Source organism: Chelonoidis abingdonii, chromosome 13 (genome assembly GCF_003597395.2).
Source record: "Chelonoidis abingdonii isolate Lonesome George chromosome 13, CheloAbing_2.0, whole genome shotgun sequence".
NCBI classification, from domain to species: Eukaryota; Metazoa; Chordata; order Testudines; family Testudinidae; genus Chelonoidis; species Chelonoidis abingdonii.
Window position 1 is genome coordinate 5,978,455 of NC_133781.1, and position 23,237 is coordinate 6,001,691.

Here is a 23,237-nt window from a genome sequence, read left to right on the forward strand (position 1 = left end):
GGTGTAACTGCAAAGAGCAAAGAAGTCACCGTCATATTGAGTGGTGGTCTTCGTCGTGAGGGACAGAAAATGAGCTGCAGGCTGCAGTGACCAGCTGGCTCTGGGTTATGTTGTGGTAGGGGTTATGTAATTTTTAAATAACAATACTTGTATTGTTCAATACAAGTCTCAGCATGAAACTGTAGGAAGCAGAATGTCTGTCACTGGATGATAGCTGAATCTGAGAAGTCTGAGACAGTCCATAAGGGTAAGGGTAAAACATACTCTGAGAGTAAGTGAGACTACTGAACTGAAGTTAGAAGGAGAGAAACGTGTCCTTTTATTCTCAGTGCATGTGACTGTTACAGAAGGCTTGAGGGTAGATCCACAAAACGTCAACAGTTAGTTCTGTCTGTCTTTCACAAGCTGAACTGGTATGCTGGCTGTAGTTAATTAAGTTTGTCGGACACTTTCCATTATAAGCCCAGTTTTCAGTTGTTTATAGCTTTGTCAGACTTTAGCTGTTTGGGCTGAAGTTTCCAGTGTTGGGTGTCTGACTCAGGCAGAATATTTTTGGAAAATGTCCGCAAAAATGGTTAATCTGTTTATGAGACAGTGTAATGGGGTTTGCTAATCACTTCTGAGGCACCTCCTTGTGGCTCATCTCTCTCTGGAGTCAGGTCACCCTCTCTCTTCATGACTTGGGGTGTTCCCTCTTCATGACTTTGTCCTCCAGCTAGGTCACTATAGTTTTTCCATTGTGAGGATATCAAAGTTCTACTCAATTAACTGTCTGTCACCTGCTCCACTGCCCAGTCTGTGCCACTTCCTCATTGGCTCATAGGGAAACCCGGGCCCACCCTCTACTCCGGGTTCCAGCCTGGGACCCTATGACTAAAAACTCAATCCCAGATCTTGTCACGGTTTCCATGGCCTCCTTCCTACTTTTCCTTATCTTCTAAACCACCCCTGGATTACCACTGGAGCTTCTGTGCTCCCTGTGGCTACCATCTGTAGTAACCTGCACCCTGGCACTACCACCTGCTGCAGCAACAATGGTGCAGCACTGAATGTTGCCCTGGGAAGACAGATGGTCAAGGAGAGGGCAGCTTGAGTTGGGGAGGGGGCTTGGAATCTGCCTGAAGAGTATACTCAGAAGTTGCTGTTGGAGAAGAATTGAAATGCTGAGCTAGGCATGAACTGATGCTGGGGGTGGAGGTGAGGTGATAAAATAGAAGAAGACCAGAAGAATAAAAGCAGGGGATTGGGAAGTGAGAAGGGTGGAAGAAGGAAAACAGGAAAGGTTTCAGGTCAGGAGAAGGAGAAAAAAAAACAGACCTGGGTATGTGAGCAGGTGCTATTAGAGAAGGGCCATAGAGGGAAATAAAATCTACAGGCTTATCAGAGAGAGAGAGTACCAGGGGGAAAAAACTTGAAAGGAAATATAATTAGTGAAAAAATGAAGTGATCAAAAAGCTGTGGTGCGAGATGAACACAGACTCTGAAATAGTAACCAAGAAACCCACCCACACCCACGAAGGGCCTAAAGTACATGAACAGAGAGGATGACTGTTGGAACATCTGCTGATAGAATACAGTTCAAAGGTGCCTAATGGACAAGTGGGGGCCACTAGGTGAAGAAAACTCACTTGTGGAGTTGTCATAAATAGATAGGTAAGGTAAGGGTTAAGTTTCTTTTACCTGGAAAGGGTAACCAAACACCTGACCAGAGGACCAATCAGAGAACTGGATTGTTTAAAGTCAGGGTGGGAATTTGTATACTCGGGGTCTTTTTTGTTTTCTCGGCTGTGAGTAAACAAGGTTCCTCCTAACTCCTTCTTATTTCAAAATTATTCCAAAAGTCTGGGGCTTACCTGAAACTCCCCAAGCTCACTACCAGCTTGGGTATTTGGGCTGCCACCAGGTCAGGAATTTAATTAGAGAGCCTGACCCCCCTCTTTCCTTTTCTGGTGCCCCACCCTCCCTTGGTGGGACACCCAATTCCAAATCCCTTGGATGCTAAAAGCAGGGAGAAAACCCTGCCCCCCCTCCTTCTCAGGCTTGCCTCTTGGTCGAGCCTGCGAGTATCAAGAAACCGGTTTCTCTGCTTCCCAAGAGATAAGCGTTCTTACTCTCAGGACAATTGAGATGCAAAATGCCAACAGCTTGGCTTTGCCTTCCCCCGTGCCTGCTCTTTCCCGAAAGCAATAGGAACTAGCCCACAGCCTGGCTGTTCCCTTCCCTTTGCCTCCCTAGGAAAAGAAACTTCCACACGTTTTAAAAGAAAAGTTTATATAAAAAAGAAAGAAAAAATATAAAACAATAATCTTGCATTAAGAAACTCAATACAGGCTCTTGCTTATAAGAAGATATGAAGAAACAGTCTGATTTAAAAGATAGCCCAATTAAACCAGTCCAACAAATCACATACATGGTGATACACCACAAAGATCATCATAGCCGAATACTTGCGTTCCCTTGGTACTTACAGAGTTTAGAAGAAACTTTAAGATAAGATGGAGTTAGGGAAACTTGTTTATCACAGCCGAGAAAACAAAAAGACCCAGTAAACAAATTCCCGCCCCCTGACTTTAAACAATCCAGTTCTCTGATTGGTCCTCTGGTCAGGTGTTTGGTTACCCTTTCCAGGTAAAAGAAACTTAACCCTTACCTTACCTATCTATTTATGACAGGAGTGAAAAGAGAAAAGAGTGAAAAGAGGTACAGCCAGAGGAACATCGAATCTAAGGAGCACTTCAAGCCTCAGAGACCAAAGAACAGGACAGCAAGAGTGGAGCTGGACTTAAAGCCAAGGAGAGGAAAAGTTGATTCTTCTCTGAAGTGACACAGTCTATTGTTCAATCATCTCTTTTGTTCTTGGTAATAACAATGCGGTTGGTACTACCTGCACAGTGTGTACACGCTCCCAAAGGTGAATGAGTGGGTAACAGTAGTTTAGTAGTAGCAGTAGTAAGTCTTTGGTAATTGTCTATATTATTTCTGCTCCTGATACGATTTTTGGGTTTTCCCTGATAAAGTTCTAAAAATTTAAAATGATCCCTTTTGTCTTGGTTTGCCTCTGCCTCTCCTCCCAGTTAGCCTAACCTCGCTGAGCCAGGTCACCACACACCCCTCTCGCAGGTTCTTGCCAGAGTCTGTATTCCCAGGCAGGATCTCAGGGTTTTCTTCCCCCTGTTGACTTCTACTGGTCTCTTAGCCACTCCCCTCTTCTCTAGGGAGTGATTGCAGGGTTTCTTCCAGCAGCCCCTTCTTTCTCTCACTTTCTGGTTAGATACCAGCCCAGCCTGCCCCTGCCAGGCTGGGCTTCACCATCAGGGGGGGAGAAGGAGGGGGAGGGGAGGGGATTGGAGCAGAGGAAGGGAGGGAGTTGAGGGTGGGAGCATATAGGAACAGGGGGTGAGGGAGTCGTGGGTGTATAGAATCATAGGACACATCTACACTGCAGCTGGGAGCGTGCTTCCCAGTGGAAGTGCCCAGCCATTAGCTCTGTGTGAGTTAGCAGGCTAAAAGTAGCAGTGCAGCTGGGAGTGGCCCAGGCAGTGGCTTAGGCTAGCCACCGGGTATGTACCCAGAGGGTCTGCGCAGGTTTGTACTCAGGCAGCTAACTCGAGCTGCTGCTACCCACCTACACTGCTATTTTGAGCACACTAGCTCAAGCAGAACTGTCACATATCTTTTTACTTGTGCTGGGAAGCACGCTTCTAGCTACAACACAAACATAGCAAGGGTGCCAATTAGGGAGGGCAGGCAGGAGGTGAGCTCTCAGATGGACCTCTTAACTGCACAGAATTAGTGTGGAATGTGAGTTCTGCAGAGGAGAGGTGCTTCTTGCAGCTTGTGCCCTTGGGAGTCAGTGTTTTGTTTACAGGGGACTCAAAAGAAATACAGCCAAGCCAGGGGTGAAAGTAACTCACAGGACTTACCAGTACAGCCAGAGTCCTGCGGGGAGGAGAGGGGAGGTATCTCATCCAGAAGAGGCGGGGCCTCAAGATTTAAAGGCCCTGGGGCACCAGCCGTGGCTAGGAGTCCCAGGGCCTTTAAATCACCCAGGGGGTTCCCAGCTGCAGAGGTGGCTGATAGCTCCCGGGTCGAACTAAAGGGCCCGAGGCTCCAGCTACCATGGAGCTCCAGGCCCTTTAAATGCCGACCCCAGCCTGGCTGCCGGAGGTCAGGTCAGGTCAGGTCAGGTCAGGGCCAGGACTGGGATTTAAAGGGCTCCTCCTAGTTTCCTGGTGCCCAGCCTGGCCGCCGCCGCAGGCCAGGGACGGGATTTAAAGGGCTCTTCCGGGCTCCCCGCTTTGGCGGGAAGCTCGAAGGAGTGCTTTAAATGCTGGCCCCAGCCCAGCCGCTGGAGCTGCGGGCCAGGATTTAAAGAGCCCACCCTTTAAATCCTTGCTGCAGAAGCCGAAGCGGCCCGGCACAGCGCCAGTACGCTGTACCAGACCGGACCGGCTTACTTTCACCTCTGAGCCAAGCCCTCGGATCCAAGTTTACATTCAGAAAAGAGGGAGATGTGAAGGAGTAGGTGAAAAGAAAGGGCCAAAACCTAGGGAAGAGATAGTAGTGATATAGAGAAGTTCCCACTTTACCTGTGGTACTTATGTACTTATGTGGTCCCATCACCAGGGTATCTGAGTGCCTCACATCACAACCCCTCAGTGCTGTTATACCCATTGTACAAAGGGGCACTGAGGGACACATTAGGGTGACCAGATGTACTGATTTTATAGTGACCATCCCAATATTTATGGTTTTGTCTTATATAGGTGCCAATTAACCTCCACCCCCGTCCCAATTTTTCATACTTGCTATCTGGTCACCCTAGGACACACAGACTAAAAGCCAAATTTTCAAAGGCACTTAGTGGGAAAATGTAGTCCCTGAGCCAATACATATATGATATGTAACTCTGGGTAAGATGGCTCAGATATTTAAGTATGAAGTGTATAGTTATTGACCAGAAATGTCATCACATGTTCACTGTGATATTAATATCTATGAGTGGAGGCACTAATTGCAATAGTTTTACTTGATTAACATCTAGAAGATTTGACCCTCCAACTTTCTTTCAAGAGGAAGAGCTGTCCAGAGCTCCTGTGCTGTTTATTTTCCTTTCCTGCCTGCAGTGGCCCTGAGATACTTCCGAAGTCTCAATTTTTTTCTCAACTTTAAAACATGGAATTTTCTTGGTGTTTGGTTTTAAATATTCTCCTGTGAAAACTGCAACTCAAGCACTGTAGTTTTGTGTTGAAGACCCTTCTGGAAAGTAACTAGCCTCTAAACCAGGCGTAGGCAACCTATGGCACGGGTGCCCGAAGGTGGCACGCAAGCTGATTTTCAGTGGTACTCACACTGCCTGGGTCCTGGCCACCAGTCCAAGGGGCTCTGCATTTTAATTAAATTTTAAATGAAGCTTCTTAAACATTTTAAAAACCTTATTTACTTTACATACAACAATAGTTTAGTTATATAGTATAGACTTATAGAAAGAGACCTTCTAAAAATGTTAAAATGTATTATTGGCACGCAAAACCTTAAATTAGAGTTAATAAATGAATACTCGGCACACCACATCTGAAAGGTGGCCTACCCCTGCTCTAAACAGAAGGCAGTGTTGCCAACTCTCATGATTTTGTCATGAGTCTTGTGATAATTATTGTTTTCCTTAAAGCCCCTGCTCCTGGAGTCAAGTGGATATGTGATGATATCAGCCTTCATTATGAAAGAGAAATGAAGTTTCTAGCCCTTGTGGTTGTGGAAAAAGCTTCAAAATATGACCTCAGTGCACTATAAAGGCTCAAAAACCAGAATGTAAATAAAACGAACATCAAATCTATTATTTTTATATAATCTCATTATTTTTAAAGCCAATCTCATGATTTTTGGTGAGCCTGATTCATGATATTTGAACATTTGGGGTTGGCACTACTATGAAAGTGACTTGACGGTGTCAGTTTCACTCCTGTTTAAAGTCAGTTTCTAGTTTATTATTTGTAGTGGGGTATCCCCACCTAGAGCTCCAGGCAGGTGCAGTAAAAACTCATGAACTTGCCCTAGTAGGGTGTTTCCAAAAGTCGAATGATCTATTCCAAGCTTGACGAACTGCAAAAAAGTGATAGACAGTAATCTAGATTTTTCTACAATTGTTTCGATTGTATTCAAGAATTAGTAACAAAATAAGAACATACATTAAAATTTTAAACCTAACCAGTGTCCCTTAAGTGGATTGACACAAGATGTCAGAACATGTTAGTATTAGAGCTGAGTGGGTCTAATATTTATTAAATTTTCTTTCTTTATATAGGAATTAGAAATTATTATCTGAGAGAAGCACTGTATCTAAGTTATTATCTGAAAAAAAAAGCAGTTTTCAGGTGCCCAAGTAGCCTCTGGAATCACAGTTAAAGTTGCCCCCCAAATACCTCAAAATCTGAAATGGCGCCCCTGAAACATAGCCATGGGGGATGGGGACAAGAGCTAGGAAAGAGTGACGATAGGAGGAGAGGGGGAGAAAGACAGGGGCTGAGATGGGATGGACAAGATCCAAGAGGGATGGAAGCACGGGGACAGAAAAGGCTGTGACTACTACAGCACACTCCTTTAGAGAACCTAACATTGAACAGAGGAGTCCCAAGTCTCACTACTCCTCTCTTGTCAGCAAAGAGCTGTGAAACTCCCTGGAAAACTGTGTGATTCATCCTCCTTCTAGTGGCTGCTCCACATAGAGGACAACATTCTACTACAGCTACAGATACAATGGTCCATTTCCCCTCCTCCAGTGGAATATGGAGTGTCACTTCAGTGGACCCCAACTTTCAACTCACCAAGAAGTGGGACAAAGACAGGAAACCATCTGTGAAGGAGGGAAATGGTTTCCTCATATGCACATGGAGTAGGAGAGGGGACAGAAAACAGAGAAAGATTGCCAGGACTCAGGAGTGTGGGGGGTGGGGAAGAATGGATAACCATGGCCAAGGAATTACTGTTTGAGTAAAAACTCACTCTGCTGGGGGCCTGGCCTGTCTTGACCACCCAGGCTACCAAGGAGGTGCTTGCTCACCACTCTAGCAGGAGGGAAACCCCAGTGGACAGCCCTGGGGGCTGATATACTAGGGAATGAGGAATCGCTGCTCATTTCAGTCCCTAGGAGAATCAGGTCCCAACTTCAGACTCACAAGTTCTGGGGCAAGCGAGTCCATATGAGAACTTCCAATCTCTGCTCTGAGCATCCCTGTGCATTGTGGTGTAAAGGGCAGAGGGTAACATGGCAGATATGAAGGTTCTCTTTAATAAGTGATAACAGTGTATCTGGATCTGTCATTAGCATGGTATGCCTGTATCATACTCTGGGGTGGGGATTACTTCTCTGGGTCTGACAGGGTAGCAGCACTTGCTCAGCTAGCAAAAGAAGGAGCAACCCACTCTAACAGTCACCTGACAATTTGCACTTAAGGTCTGTAAGGCCAACTCCCAACAGCTATGATTGGCTAGGAACAGGAAGGGGGAATTTCCCTCCTAAATTCCCACCAATGCCATCCCTTTCTTTGTTGGCCTGGAATGCAGAAAGGAGATCGGCTAACTGGCCAACAGACTCTCTTTGGGAGAAAAGGAATGGAGACAACAGGGATACTGGTGACTGGAGTTACTGAAGGGGAAGGTTGTCACTCCACAACTAAGAGAGGAAATTGGCTGGGGATCACCAGTATGACTCTGGGCCAGTCAGCTAACCCCAAGGGCAGGATGGCAGTGATGGGCACGAGGGACTTTCCCTTTGTATACGAGAGAGGAGACACATGGTACGTCTACACTGTGAAGAAAGGTGTGATCTCAGCTACAACAGCTAACTCAGGTTGGAATAGCAATAAAGACACACTCTTAACTAGGTTTAGCAGCTTGAGTCCCCCCAACCCCGCATCATTCAGGGCTAGGCCCTGACTCTAGGCACAGCCCTGAGCAGGAGATGGGTACATGCTGTGCTAGCCAGGAGGAGCACTAAGCTAAGTTCTAGAACTAGGCATGTGGGGCAGGGGGTACTGCCTCACCCCCAGCTTGAAGTGATTTCCATTATAAACAAGGTGTACAGTTTGGTTCAGTGGTTCTCAGGCCCCACGCCCCATAAAAATTGTTCCAGCATCCCTGGCACCAAGAGACTCGGGCCTCAGAGACAGGTGTCAGGGTCACAATGCCTCCCTCGAGGTAGTAATTTATTGCCAGCCTGTCCCAGTAGGAAATTACTAACCCAGCGCCTTGATCTGACTCAGCTACACTGACCAGTAAGTTGCAAAAGGGAGCCAAAGCTCCATCCATTTCCTGCTCTCCCCCACCCTCCATGCCCACCTGCTCAGTGGGGCTGTAAGAAAGATATCCAAAGACTCATAAAAAAACTGCAAGAGGTGTCAACGCATGTTCCATGTCACCATCCTGCAGATTAGGTGATATGTGCTCCATGAGGATCAAAATAAACTTGGCATAGCTGCCTCCAGTGCACTATCTAATCTGTGTCCTGGCTCGCCAGAGATTCTGTGCAAAGCTTTTTCTTTGTATTTACCTAGGGTTTGTATTTTAACGGCATAGGAGGTTTTTGAACTTATAAGGGTTTGGATTCTGCTTCCACTAAAGTCAAATGGCAAAACTCCCATCAAGTTCTACGGGAACAGGATCAGCCCTTAATGTTTAATACTTTTGCTAATTCTCATTGGCTGACAAACAACAGAAAGCAGACATGCTTGTGAAGTTTAGAGTAAATTCCCTTTGCCTTTACACAGAGAAACGAAAGGAAGTCAGAGTCTCAAAACTGTTTCAACAGATTTGTTGGCTTGATTAAATTCAGATCCAGGAAATAGTCGCATTTGTGAAATTGTCTGTAATTTTAAAAGTGCAGGCATTAAACTTTTCATAGAACAGGGTGGGGAATTGGCTCTATCGTATTCTTGAACCAAGTCTGCCACCATGGGTATCTCCACATATTCTGGTCTCTGCTCCAATATGTGGTTCTCTTTCAGAACATCTCTTGGATCTGTTTCTATTGTTATGACACTGTTTGTGGTAAAACAGGTAAGAAAATTTATTTATCAATGATTGATTTTAAAACCTAGACAGTCCTTTCATGTTGCATTTTAGTGTTCATAAATTGCATGATATATTCATAAATGGTACTTGTTTAGCAATTTGTTAAGCATTTCAAAATGCAAAGCGTGCTATTGATTTATAAGCCCTAGCATGTTATTCCCAATTTACTGCTCTTATCCAGGTCAGATATTAATATTTTCCTATTTTAATGCTGGTTTTTATATATTGAATACATTGTTTTTGAATTTCCTTTATAAAGGCGGTTTTAATATTAACATACATTGTGTTAACTACCAAATCTGAGTATCAATTTTAAAACTGTAGTCTGTTTAGAGAAGGCAGCAAAAATACATACAGTATTTACATTAGCTTTTTGCATCTCTGCAATACACTACATTTTCTTCTAAATACTGTGAAAGACTTTAATAAAATCTCATTTTAATTTTTACCATGGATTATTGATGTATATAGAATATAGATGAGTTTGAAAGATTTCTTGTTAAAGAGTTGCCATAAAATTCACTTCAAGGAAATGTTCATTTAAAAAAAAAAATGCTATATCTGTTGTGAGCTAGGCAGATATTTTTTTAACAGTTTAATAAAGTATAATGGTAAATTTCATTCTGTTCTGAAATTAAAACACAGATTTAAGATTACTATGAGTAAAAAAAAAGTTAAATTTTCTCCTATCTGAATATAACTGACAGATTTACCATTGCTGAAGGGAGCATATCTTGTTGAATATGTTTCATGGAGTTTTGTTTTACTTTTGCTTCTAAAATTTGTATGAATAAATAATACAAAGTCAATAAGTATCACTAAGGCTTTGAATTTTTGAGAGAACAAAATCATATTTCACTCAGACATTTCTAACCACAGAAATGGTTTCACACAGATTTCACTTAAAACTGAATCATCACTGTACTTTCTAAGACATATCAACTCGTGAGGACATATGGGATGAAATCCTGGGCCCGTTGAAGTCAGAGGTAAAACTCATTAACTTCAGTGGGGCCAGGATTTCAGCCCTTGTATATTTTCCATCCATATTCCCAGTAATAACATCAGCTTTGATTCATTTATAATACAGTAATAAGCTTGAAGCATATCTTGGTGAGGAAGGGGCAATTGTAATTTATCACATCCATGTCCCCCAGTAGACAGGTTGATTAAGGGAATGGTTACAAATATTAGTAAATATTTAAACTTTGAGATCTTTTTCGGAGCATATATAGTACATTTTTGTTGCCCACCGCCTGTGATAATTCGGTCTGACTGGCCAACAATTTCTCAGCATATTCCAAATAAAGAATATTCCAGCATGAAGTATGATATTACAAATAAATTGTATTACTTTATTTCACCTTCATTTTAACAAGATTCACAGGGTGAAATTTTGGCCCCTTTGAGGCCAGTGACAAAACTCCCATTGACTTCAAGGGGACCAGGCTTTCACTCATGGATTTTAATGGCAGAAGAGATCATTATGATCTGACCTCCTGCATAACATGGGATGGAAAATCTACCCAGTGATTCGCACATCAATGCTATAATTTCTGGTTGAGCTAGACCATATGTTTTTTATGATTGTCTTGATGTAAAGATTCCAAGTGATGAAGAATCCACCAGGTCCCAATTAAGTTGTTCAAAAGGGTAACTATGCTCACTGTTAAAAATTTGTGCCCTATCTCTAGCCTGAATTTATCTTCAGCTTCCAGATACAGGATCTTGTTCTGGTTTTGTCTATTAGATTAAAGAGCCAGCTACTAGCAGAAATGTTCTCCTCATGTCTGTACTTACGGACTGTGATCAAGTCATTCTGACTTTTGTAACAGATACGACAACTTCCTGAAATATCCTGGACAAACCTTACTGAATTAAGTTAAATTCTACTGAATTACATTTAAGTATTGTAGGAGTTTGTTGTTTGAAAAATGCAAATGTTTATGCTTTATTGTGGGATTGTCTGGAACTTCTTTAGGAGGAAGACAGAATTAATGCAATCTCTGAGAAGTATTGTGAGCTTCAAAAGACAATGTTGTATAATGTAGCAGACATGACTGATCTTTCTGGACAATATGTGTGAAGTGGAATTCCTAGGAAGTACTTGAGAGAAAGGGATTGCAAACTCAGACCTACAGACTCAGTCTTGGAAGTTTCATCCAGAGGAGAGGACCTTTTGTCTGCTCATCCCTTTACATGAGGACAGTTCAAAGACGCGACAAAGAGTCCTGTGGCACCTTATAGACTAACAGACGTATTGGAGCATAAATTTTCATGGTGAATACCCACTTCATCAGATGCATGCTTATGCTCCACTACAAAAGTTTATGCTCCAATACATCTGTTAGTCTATAAGGTGCCACAGGACTCTTTGTTGCTTTTTACAGATCCAGACTAACACGGCTAGCCCTCTGATACATGATAGTTCAAAGACACACTGTATAACAGAGTAACTGAGTTACTAATGAGAGATCTTTTTCTCCTTAAAGACATATGTGCTTGCTTAGAAAGATCGTGTGGTGGTTTAACTGTGACAATTACACTGTGTACCATCTCTGAAGAAAAAAGTAAAACAGGCCGGCTTAGGCAGCCTGACATTGCTGGGGAGGTCAGTGTATAGACAGTGAGCTGTGCAGTCTGGAAGTACCCTGATCAGGAGGGAGTGAGATGGGGGTCTCCACCCAAAAGAGATGATGGCTGAGGAGCCAGGAGTCTTGAGCTGATGCCCTTGCTGGACCATAGAAGGGGAATGTAGGTGTAGTTGCTCTGAACTGTGACACCCCTTTCTTGGATAAGCTTTGTCAGTTTCTCACTATAAGGTGGGATTTCCAGAACTCAAATCTTTCTTGTATCTCTTTTCTCAATCATTTCCAATTTGTCAATATTATTTACTCAAAATAATGGTCCAGTAATGGTCTCACTAATGTCATATATAGCAATAATGCTACCTGTCTACTTGATATTCCCCTGCTTATACGTCCACGAATTTCATTAGCCCTCTTAACCAGAGCATTGCACTGGGAACTTGTGTTCAGTTTGTTTACACCCTGACACCTAAATCCTTTTTGAGTCATTGCTCTTCCAGAGGTGTAACCTGAATTCCTGGCTCCTGGGAGTATGACCTTGCAGTGGGTCATATTAAAATGAATATTGTTCAAAGGAGTCCAGCTTTCATATTACTCTTTGTAGCTGATGTGTGCTTATCATTATAGACCACTCCACCACAAGTTATGTAATCTGCAAACTTCACCACTAATGATTTTATGTTTTCTTCCAAATCATTGATCAAGATATTGGATAGCATTAGGTCAAGCACAGATCCCTAGGGAACTCGATTTAAAAACCCCTCATTGGATGATGACTCCAGATTTACAATTACCTTTTGAGATCTATAGCTTAGGAGGCTGTTTAATATATTTAGTATATACTGCATTGGTTTTGCACCGTGCTTTTAATCAGAATGTCATGCAGCACTAAGTCATATGTCACACAGAAGTTTATGATGTCAACAGTTACCAACTACTGCTGTTTCAATGTCTCTATATATGAAAGTTTGCAACTGAAGCAGAAGGTGTGATGAATCTGTGTCCTTGCACCTTTAAGGGTCCTGCCCCTCCTGTGGAGGGTGCTGTCCAGAACCCCTTTCTCAGCATGTGCAGAGACAGCTGGGACTAAGAGAGGATCCAGGTAGCAGTTCTGAGAGCTTTCCCTGTACTTCCTTGGTCATTTACCCCTGTTTGTTTATTGTAAAACAAACTTGTATCTATTAAATGGAGCCGCTTTTTCTACGAATGCGTCATCTCCATTTCCTCGCCTCTTAAGATGAAGTTCACTAACCAATGGATGTCCCAAGAATCTCTTCTGGTCGCCTGCATTTTGGGGCCCACATCAGGGACAAGCCAAGATGTTTTTTGTCCTGGAAACAAGCATTCCTTTCTCATGGCTCTTATAAATATTCTCTTCTTATCTTGGAAGTCCATCATGTGAAGAATAATTAGTCTTTCCACTCCAGGGGATTTAAAGCATGGGTGGCTCACAGTCATGAGCCTGAAACTGGCCTGGGAGCAATGCTGAGGAAAACAAGGAGCTAGGGAAACAGTCCTCTCTGGGCTATTTCAAACTTTATGCTCCCAAAAAAGAAAGCTCAAATCCCCTCTGTCGAGCCATGGAAACTATTCATACTCTCCGGCTTTTAGCACAAGACAGATGAAGCTGGAGCACTGGTCAAAGCATTATTTGCTCAGCGCTGCACCTCCACTGCACCTCCACTTCTTTTTAGACCCTCTCTCAAAACCTTCAAGCAGTCTCCAGTTTTGGGTCATTAAAAATCTTATTTGCATACACTAATTTTGGGGGATTAGGAAATTCACACAAAAAAACCTTCCTTAATTGAGAGTTATGGTTGCTGAGGAGTATTTCTGAGAAAGAAACACTAAAAAGCCAGGATATGTAAAGGCAACATTCACACCCAGGACAAAACCAGTTTCTAAGCATTAACTCACTGCCATTATCACACCAACAACCCATTAAAACCTTTTCTGACAAACTCCTTTCCATTCAACAATGCTATTACCCTTAGCATACACTGAAGAACTGAAAATCACATGGAAAATTTGCTAGGATGGGTATGAATGAGAAGCCCCTTTTAAGAGAGAGGTTTAAACAACTATTATTCCTGTTTTACAAACTTTACAGACAGGCAATAGATCTGTTATGTTGTTCTAGCATGCTCTGAATCTAATGGATAAGATACAGATATGACCCCAAGAGGCTACTTGTGTGGACTCACACAATCTTCTGGATCTCATTTACTTTGGCCCAGATTTTTAAGGTATTTAGGTGTTGCTGTGCTGATGGGACCTTCTGATCAGGATTATCAAATCCTGGGTTTCCCTGAGAAGCACTTGGCACTCAGCCAGGAAACCATGGCATACTGAAGACCAGATATGTGTTCAATGCAGTCTATCAGCTTTTGGCATTTCACCAAAACTGTTCACAACCCAAAGTAAATTGTACATGTGCAAATAGCAATTTTTCAAAAGCATTTAACTCAGCCAAATTAAAATGGATTTTCCTTGGAAAACTGAAAGGTGCCTCTTCACTGTAAGGACTGCTGCTTTAAAGGAAGCTTGTGTTCAGCCTCCCTTCCAGAAATTCTCTTTATGATGACAAGCTGGACAATAATTGACCAGTATCAAATTGTTTGGTTTTGGTTATGATTGTTATAAAGGTCATAGCAAGAGTTCTTGGAGTTTCTGGATGCTTCTGATTTCTTGGCCTCTGGCAGGATTCCAACCAGGGCGTGGCACAGAGATTAGTCTGATTGCATTGACTGATGATCTTCTCTTCGCAGTGGATAAATAAAGATTAAACATTCATGCCGATATTAGATGTATCATCAGCCTTGACCCATGGATTATGAGTAGGCTTGGAAGAATTAGATTTTTGTCAGTAAATGTCAGTAAACATTGATTTTACCGTACACACAAAAACCAATGAAAAAAATATTTCCATCAGAATAATCTAAATTTGCAGATAGGTAATGTAAGAAAAATGCTGCTTGAGAACTTAGAGTTTGACTTCAGAATATTGATTCTGTATATTTTGATAGTTTGTGTTTTAATGGTGTAAAGCACAGAGGGCTCTTAAATCCAGGCCCGCACAGCTGCTAGGCAACTAACATCTCCATGCTGCCATGAACCAGCAGCTGTAACCAGCTCACACTCCTCTTCCCTTGCTCCACAGCTGACACAGACCACAGGAAGTCCTGCCTCAAGGAATCTGACAGGCAGCAGCCTTATGGCTCCTGATTGGCTGCCCGCTCTATATAAATATAAGGGGCATTCCAGGAACTAGCCAGGCAACAGTGTGGATCTCCTGTAGTTGTCATGGCCATTCCTGCTCTTGAACTCTTGGTTTAGACCTTAGCTTTACTTGGCCTAACTTCTTGACTCAGACCTTGCAACCTGTGTCGAACTCTGAGCCTTGATGTTAACCCCAGCCTAGAACTTGATGATGAGCTCCTCCACTACTCAGTCTCAGGTATAACCTGACTCCAACCCTTGGTCCCAACTGCACTTCACAGGATGCTGACACTTTGCCTGGACCAGCCTCGCTCACAGTGAAGGCCTACACTAGGAGAGCATGGAGGCAATGGGCCACTCCCTGCCCAGCATGCCCCAGAGAGTACTAGAAATGCCTGGACAGGTTGACTGGTCCTAGGAGGAGCGCCTCAGCTTCGAGTTCAACTATTGCAGCTTGCAACAGAGAACCAAGCTCTGCACAAGCAAGAGCACAACTCTGTGATGAAAACATGGCACCATGGGCCCTAGCGTCACAGCACACCACAAATAACCACATGCTATGAGAGCAGGTGGCCTGGCTGCCAGATGAGAACCCTGCACTGTGAGCATGCACTGCAGCCATGTACCTGGACCCGAGGCCTTCAAGCTCTCGCCAAGAACATTCACAAAATGCCTGACTGATCAGCTATCTTGCAGGCATCTCTGCATAGGTGCCCCGATCGGCTGCCCTGTCCCTCCTGGACTTTGGGCAGGTTCTCGGCTGCTTCACTCTGTGAGGGCCTGCTTGCAAGGCCAACTCCAGGCACCAGCATATCAAGCAGGTGCTTGGGGCGGCAACTCTGGAGCAGGACAGCACTTTCAGTATTAGGTGGCAATTCGGTGGAGGGTCCCTCACTTCTGCTCGGAGTGAAGGACCTCCCACTGAATTGCCACAGATCAAGATCATGGTGGGGTTTTTTTTGGGGGGGGGTGCTGCTTGGGGCGGCAAAACCCCTGGAGCCAGCCCTGCCTGCTTGCTGCAGCCCTTCTGTCTGGAGCCCCAGACATACCCACCTCGTTGCTCCCCCTCTCTTCATACGACCCCCGAACAGCCCTTCCTGTGCCTGGAACAATCAGCATTTCCTCCCTCAGGACAAAGATTTAAAGGGGTCATTCTTTCTAAACCCCCAAAAGGTTACATATAGATACAAACAGTCCTGTGGGTGAAATGTCTGCAAGCTTCATGATGGCTATTTTAGAACAGCTGAATAGATGCTCAAACTAAATGTATACCCCCAAATAAAAAAAGTGAAAGGACCAAAAAAAAATGACATCAGGGCTAATCAGCAGAGTAAAAGACATAATTAGTGGTAAAAAGGAATCCTTTAGAAATTGGATGTCAAATCCAACTGAGGAAAATAGAAAGGAGCGTTAATTCTGGCAAGCCAAGTGTCAAAGTACAATAAAGAAGGTCAAGAAAGAATTTGAAGATCAAGTAGCTAAGGACACAAACTAACAGCAAAAAAATGTAAGTACATCAGATGCAGGCCACTGATTGCTCACAGTGCTAAAGAAGCCCTAATGGAAGACCAAGCCATTGTGGAGAAGTTAAATGAATTCTTTGCACAGTCTTCACTGCAGAGGATATGAGGTGAACCATTCTTTTTAGGTGACAAATCTGAGGACCTATCCCAGATTGAGGTGTCAGTAGAGGAGGTTTTGGAACAAACTGACACATTAAACAGTAATAAATCACCTGGGTCAGATGGTATTCACCCAAGAGTTCTGAAGGAACTCAGATATGAAAATGAAGAACTACTAACTGTGGTATGTAATGTGTCATTTATATCAGCTTCTATGTACAAGGACTGGAGGATAGCTAATGTAATAATATCTAACTTTGAAAAAGGCTCCAGAGCCGATCCTGGCAGCCTAACTTCAACACCAGGCAGATTGGTTCAAAACTATAGTAAAGAACTGAATTAACATACATAAATTAACATGATATTTTTGGGAAAAGTCAACACTGCTTCTGTAAAGGGAAATGATGCCAAACCAATCTAATACAATTCTCTGAGAAGGTCCACAAGCATGTGGACAGGGATGATCCAGTAAATATAGAAAGCCTTTGACAAGGTCCCACACCAAAGGCTCTTAAGCAAAGTAAATAGTCCTGGGATAAAAGGGAAGGCCCTCTCATGGATCAATGAGTGGCTGAAAGATAGGAAACAAAGGATAGGAATAAATGGTCCATTTTCACAATGAAAAGAGGTAAATAGCAAGGTCTTCCAATGGTCGGTACTGGAATCAGTGCTGTTCAACATATGCATAAATGGTCTGGAAAAAGGGGTAAACAGTGAGATGGCAAAGATGATACAAAATTATTCAAAATAGTTAAGTCTTTGCAGTCTGCTTTGGACTTACAAAGGGATCTCAGAAAACTAGGTGACTGGGTAACAAAATAGCAGATGAAATTCAATGGGATAAGTGTAAAGTAATGCATACTGGGGAAAAAATAATCCCAACTACATATACAAAATCATGGCATCTAAATTAGCTGTCACAATTCAAGAAAGAAATATTGGCGTCATCGTGGAGAGTTGTCTGAAAACAGGCATTCACTGTGCAGCAGCAGTCAAAAAACCTAACGTTAGGAACCATTAGGAAAGGGATAGATAATAAGATGTCCACACCTTGGACATCTGGGGTTCTGGTCTCCCCATCTGAAAAAAAATATCAGAGTTAGAAAAGGTGGAGAAAAGGGCAACAAAAAGCATTAGGGGTATGGAACATCTTCCATATGAGGAAATATTAAAAAGACTGAGACTGTTCGTCTTAGAAGACAGCTAATTAAGGGAAGATATGATAGAGGTCTATAAAATCATGAATGGTGTGGATACAGTGAATAAGGAGTTGTTTATGCTTTCATATAACACAAGAACCAGGAGATCACTAATTAAATTAATAGGCAGTACGTTTTCAACAAATAAAAATAAGTATTTCTCCACACAATGCACAGCTGACCTATGGATCCCATCTCCAGGGGATGTTGTGAAGGCCAAAAGTATAACTAACTGGGTTCAAAAAAGAATGAGATAAGTTAATGGAGGATAGGTCCATCAATGTCTATTAGCCAAGATGGTCAGGGATGCAACCCTATCATCTGGGTGTTCTTAAACCTCCACCTGCCAGAAATTGAGAGTGGATGACAGGGGATGGATCATTTGATAATTGTTCCGTTCAGTTCATGCCATCTGAAATATCTGGCATCTGCCAATGTTGGAAGCAGGATATTGGGCTCAATGGACTACTGTTCTGACCCAGTATGCCCATTCTTTTGTTATGTTATGTCCTGTGTTATACAGGAGGTCATACAAGATGATCACAATGCTGCCTTCTGGCCTTGAAATCTATGAAAATGGAGATGAGTCCTTGCTAGTTTTTCAATTGCCTCACTTGAAACAGGGATACTGAAGGGTTGCTTGGGAGGTCTGCTGAAACAAAGTTTAGCATCTGGAGTCTGGGACGGATATGTTGGGAGAGGATTTACGTCTTTAAAGGTGTGTTAACAAAATGGTATTACTTATTTATTTCTTCACAATTTTATTAAACTGTAATGAAAGAGCCCTCAGCCAATTCTCTGGGCATCCTTGACAATATGTAAAATATGCTAATAAACAAACAGCCCCATGAATTATTTCCAGTCATATTAATCAAATAATCCAGTGAAAACATAAATATTCAACAAAGATTAATCAGCCTCTACGTATAATCTAATTGTTAGCTGCTTGAAAATGTTCCAGGATTTATGAGCCATAGCACACATCTTCTACAGCATGGCTCTGCAGAGGCTATATATTCAGAGTGTCCAGTTGGAAGTCTGACAAAAATGTGTGGTGTGGGGGAGAACATAACAGTGTAACAGTGTATTTCTTGGCCGCAGAAAAAGTGACAACTCTTGAATTTTGTATATTATTTATTTCAACTGTTAAAGTAGCAGAAAACTATCCCACCTAGAAAAATACAAAGTTCAAATTCAGTTTCTTCATTTACAATATTTTCTGTATGTACAGGTCTTAGGCTCTCTGCTGGAGAAAACGACGACAAAGTGGCTTAACTATAAAAAAGATTGCTTGAAAAAACTACAAGAATCTCCAGTAGAAACTGGTAAGAAACCTGACTAAAACTGGGGTAACTCTTCAAAATATCCATATTAAATGAGTTAATAGAAATGTATTGAACAGTATTGCAGACGTATATTTTTATTCATGGATTTCAAGGTGTAAGGCCAGAAAGGCCTACTATAAATAGACAGAGGAATCCCATCAAGTTATGTTTAAGGCCTTTTGCTTAGACAAAAAAATAAGTGAAATTAGCTTGAAATGCCGCAAACTGTTCACAGCCCCAGACAAATGCTAGGCAACTGTAGAGCAAGATGAATTTCCAGTAATTGGGATTTATAAATGACCCTAATTAAGGAAAGCAGTTAGAATCCACCGAACTAACAAGGTTTCCTACCCGTCACTGATCACTCTGTCTTATATCGCTCCACTTCCATCCTTCTGTTTCTTGTCTATGTAAGTCTTGGGCCTGATCCCATTTAAGTCAGTAGGAGATTTTCCACCAAATACAATGAGTAGAGGTTCAGGTCTTTGGGGCTGAGAAAGTCTCTTTGTACAGAGTCCTAGCACAGTGGGATCTCTGCATGCTACTAATACTACTATTAATAATAAACTAAGGAAGTGACCATATTTCCCAAAGGGAAAACGGGACATTGTGTGGGAGTAACCCATGTCCTCTCCTGCCAACCCCCACACATGGGGCTGGCCCGTCACTCGCCTGAGGACCTTCCTCCTCAAGTGGGGCTGGCCTGAGCCACTGGTCGGAGCACTCTCCTTCCTCCCCACAACACGGGAGGTTAGCTTCACTGCTCGCTCCAGCCCTGCCTGCCCCCCCATGCATAGCTGGCATCACTGCTTACCCCCACACACATGTTCCTCTGCACCCCACTTTTTGACAAAGGTGGGCACTTGTGCCATTTGCTCTTGCCACCTGACCAAGTTGACAAATGACTTTTTTGCCAAAAAAGTCAGGACAGCCAGGACAAGGCTTAAAAAAGGAACTGTCCTGGCCAAAACAGGATGTCTGATCACCATAAAGGTAAGTATTAATCTTACAGTGTCCACAAAAGACAAAAACATTTATTTTTATTCAGTATAAAGGAGTGCAGAGTTCATTGTAACATAATCTTAGCTCTCACTCAAAGTAATTATTTCCATCAATAATTTCAAACCAGAAACAAAAACATTAAATATGTATACAAAAACACATAATGATCAGCTTCCAAAACAGATGCACAAACATATATTTATATTTAGTCAATGTTATATGTTTTCCTGGTTAAACTAAAAAGTGTTCATAGGCAGTTTACGGAGGAAAAAAACTATTGTAAGTCCACATTTATGTGACGTATTTCCCTCAACAGTATCACTTAAGAAAATGTTTGGACACTGAAATCAAGATCTCATGGATTTTTAGATATGCATTGTTTTTGTTGAGAATTAAAATGGGGGTGTCATAATGAAACATGCTTTTATTTGTACTTGAAAAGATTAACTGATGGAAACCTGGCCCACTGAAGTAAACTTCTATTTACTTCAAGCGGGGCCAGGATTTCACCCACTATGTTTATGTTTATGTAGCCGTGTAAGATTTATGACATACCTGGTTCAATTATCTTGCTTTGTTTTAAGAGATTGTCTACACACAAGGTTTCAAACTGGATCAAACAACATTCATCTAGTTTGAAAACAATTTGCATATGTAACTCTTCTGCCAGTTGGAGTTGACAGCAACAACGGCCGGGTTCAATATCTAGTGTTCCTTTTTAACAATACAACACAAAAATGGCTTGAGCCTCCCCACCCAGTAACCTGGGACAATTACATACCACCCCCGGTCACCTCCAAGAGGCAATATTCCCCCTGTTGCAAGCACACAGGAGAGAGAAAAGGAGAGAAGTTACCCAGCATTCCTTTGGGAAAATGCCACAAGCAGGATTCATAAACATAAAACCAAGAGCAAAAGAACCTCCTGAGAGTACATTGGGCAGCGTTCTTTTACCTCAGGTTCCTAAGTTCAGCAACCAAAAGTTCTTTAATGTACCTTTCTCTTGTTCTGTCCGCCACAACTCGTTCACAACTATCGTCCTTGATCAGTGAAGACCCAGAGTTTAGAGGTGCATCTGGGTGAGCTCACCTCCCACCTTAGTGAGGAATCAGGGCACCTTGCTTGTTCTGCTGTCCAGACGCTTGCTTTGGCATCAGCTGGTCTGTCAGCAGCTAGCCATTCTGCCCTGCTGGCCACTCACGGCTCCACCAGCTGTTCCACTGGCCACCCTGCTTGCAGCTCCATTCTGCCTGCCAGCCACTCACCAGTCCATTCCTCCAGCCACTTCGCTTTGAATCCTTTGAAATGTTTCAAGGTTCCACCACTTAACACAGCTCTCAGTGATTTCAGCTGTTAGCGTCACTACTAGTGTGGACTGGGCAGTCTCGTGAATCAGAGACACCATCCCAAAGCAGGCCAAATGCTTATACCTGGTTATTGGTGGTTTCAGCTCTGTAGTGTGTAACAAGACACCCAGTTGAGTCTTAACCAGCTCTGTTATTACACTGTGGAGAGATGCAGGGTCAAATGGTGCCTCGGATCCTTAGGCAGGGCCCACACCACCAGGGACAAGTACCTGTCCCCGTCCTCTCTAGACTCCATTGGGTTTTGGCACCCACATCACCTGCATAGCATTTGCAGTTTAGTTGAGCTTGAGTCCCTCCATCTGAGTATGCCTTGCACAGTTCTGCTGCTCTTGATTCACACAACAAGGATAATAACCCTTTAGTACCCCTGCCCCAATAACAAAGTGACTTGTGACTCGAGCTCATTCAGACTCTGCTAACGTTGCAACTTATCACTGCACACTAACTGCATTTGTCTGGAATGCTAAAGTCCTCTTGCAAAGTGTATTATGTTTAGTTCAAATTGAAATAGTTCATATTTGTTGTATGTGTGCATGTGATTGCTGTGCACCACTTTTTTCATGTTTTCAATGGCTATCCCACAGTGCTTTGCAGTTCGACTGTTACTGACTTGTCCATTGTGTGCACTCCCACCATGGGGGGTCCTTTTCAGGATAATACTTCTCCCTATAAAATGTGGCACAGAGCCAGATATTGCCCCTCAGTCCCAGTGTATCATTATTTTGGTGATGCAACCACAATAGCACTCCAGAAGCCCCATAACATGCCTCACACCACTACTTGGAGTGGTGCTGAGATATTTCTTCTCACTGCCATATGGGGAGATGCATTGGTTCAGGAACCTCTTGTGGGAAGGCACTGGAATAGGACCTGTTTTCGCACATCGTAAAGCAGATGTCCACAAAGGGTCACAGCCAGGACACCAGCCAGTGCCAGATAAAGAACAAACATCTCAGGAGAATGCACACTGAAATGAAGGATGAAAAGAGACAATCTGGCAGGGGATGTGTGACCTGTCCGTTTTTGAAGAACTATATAGCATTCTACACAATCACAGTACAACCTGTCCGAGGCATTACTCTGAACCTGCTGCCTGCACCTCCCCCTACCAAGCATGACCAGCTCAACCCATGGGAGGATGAGCAGAAGGATGCTGGATAGGAGCTGCCCCTGACAGCTAGGATCTCTTTGTGGGTCAGGACAACCAGCTGGAAAGCCAGTCCCAGTCTTGCTCTGCTACGAAGGACCCTCATTCCCACCCTACATCAGCTGAGCTGGATTCCTAGCCCAAAACCAAACAGGGATCAAAGAATCAGATCCTCTGGAGGGAACGTCAGCATGCAAGTACCTGTCTTTACAATGTGTTATTTATTGGTGAATGTAAGCTAGAAGCCCATGTCTTTCACTCACCCTTCACCTAGTGCTGCTTCCAAATGGCATTTCCCAGCATGGCGCAGTCACCATCTGTACCTCATTCCTTCTCCCACACCAGATTCAAATAGCAAAAGCATTTATTTGTACAACATTCAATAATTTATTGAGATAGTGCTTATAGGAAAAGAAATCTGCTTAGTTTTTGTAATTTACATGAAATATAAATGCACATTGCAGGCCCAGGCAGGGGCAAACAATCAGGGCTGCCCACAGGATTCAGGAGGCCTGGGGCAAAGCAGGGGAGCTGCAGCACTTGTATTCACCCTGCAGCGGTCTGGGTCTTCGGTGGCATTTCGGCGACAGGGGGCCCTTCAGTCGCTCCACGTCTTCGGCAGCACTAAAGGGACCCCCACCGCCAAAATGTTGCCAAAGACCCAGAATGCCGCTGCGCCAAGGCCCGTGGGGCCTGGGG

At 43.2% G+C, this 23,237-nt stretch overlaps 1 protein-coding gene across 1 annotated transcript in view; it reads left to right on the forward strand.

The window, feature by feature from the left end:
- The first annotated feature begins 8,949 nt into the window (after positions 1-8,949).
- GLP2R (glucagon like peptide 2 receptor) overlaps positions 8,950-23,237 on the forward strand; it is a 145,308-nt gene continuing 131,020 nt past the window's right edge. Inside the window, 2 exon segments of the mRNA XM_075072002.1 lie at positions 8,950-9,054; positions 18,929-19,022. Coding sequence (XP_074928103.1) covers positions 8,950-9,054; positions 18,929-19,022 — 199 coding nt within the window.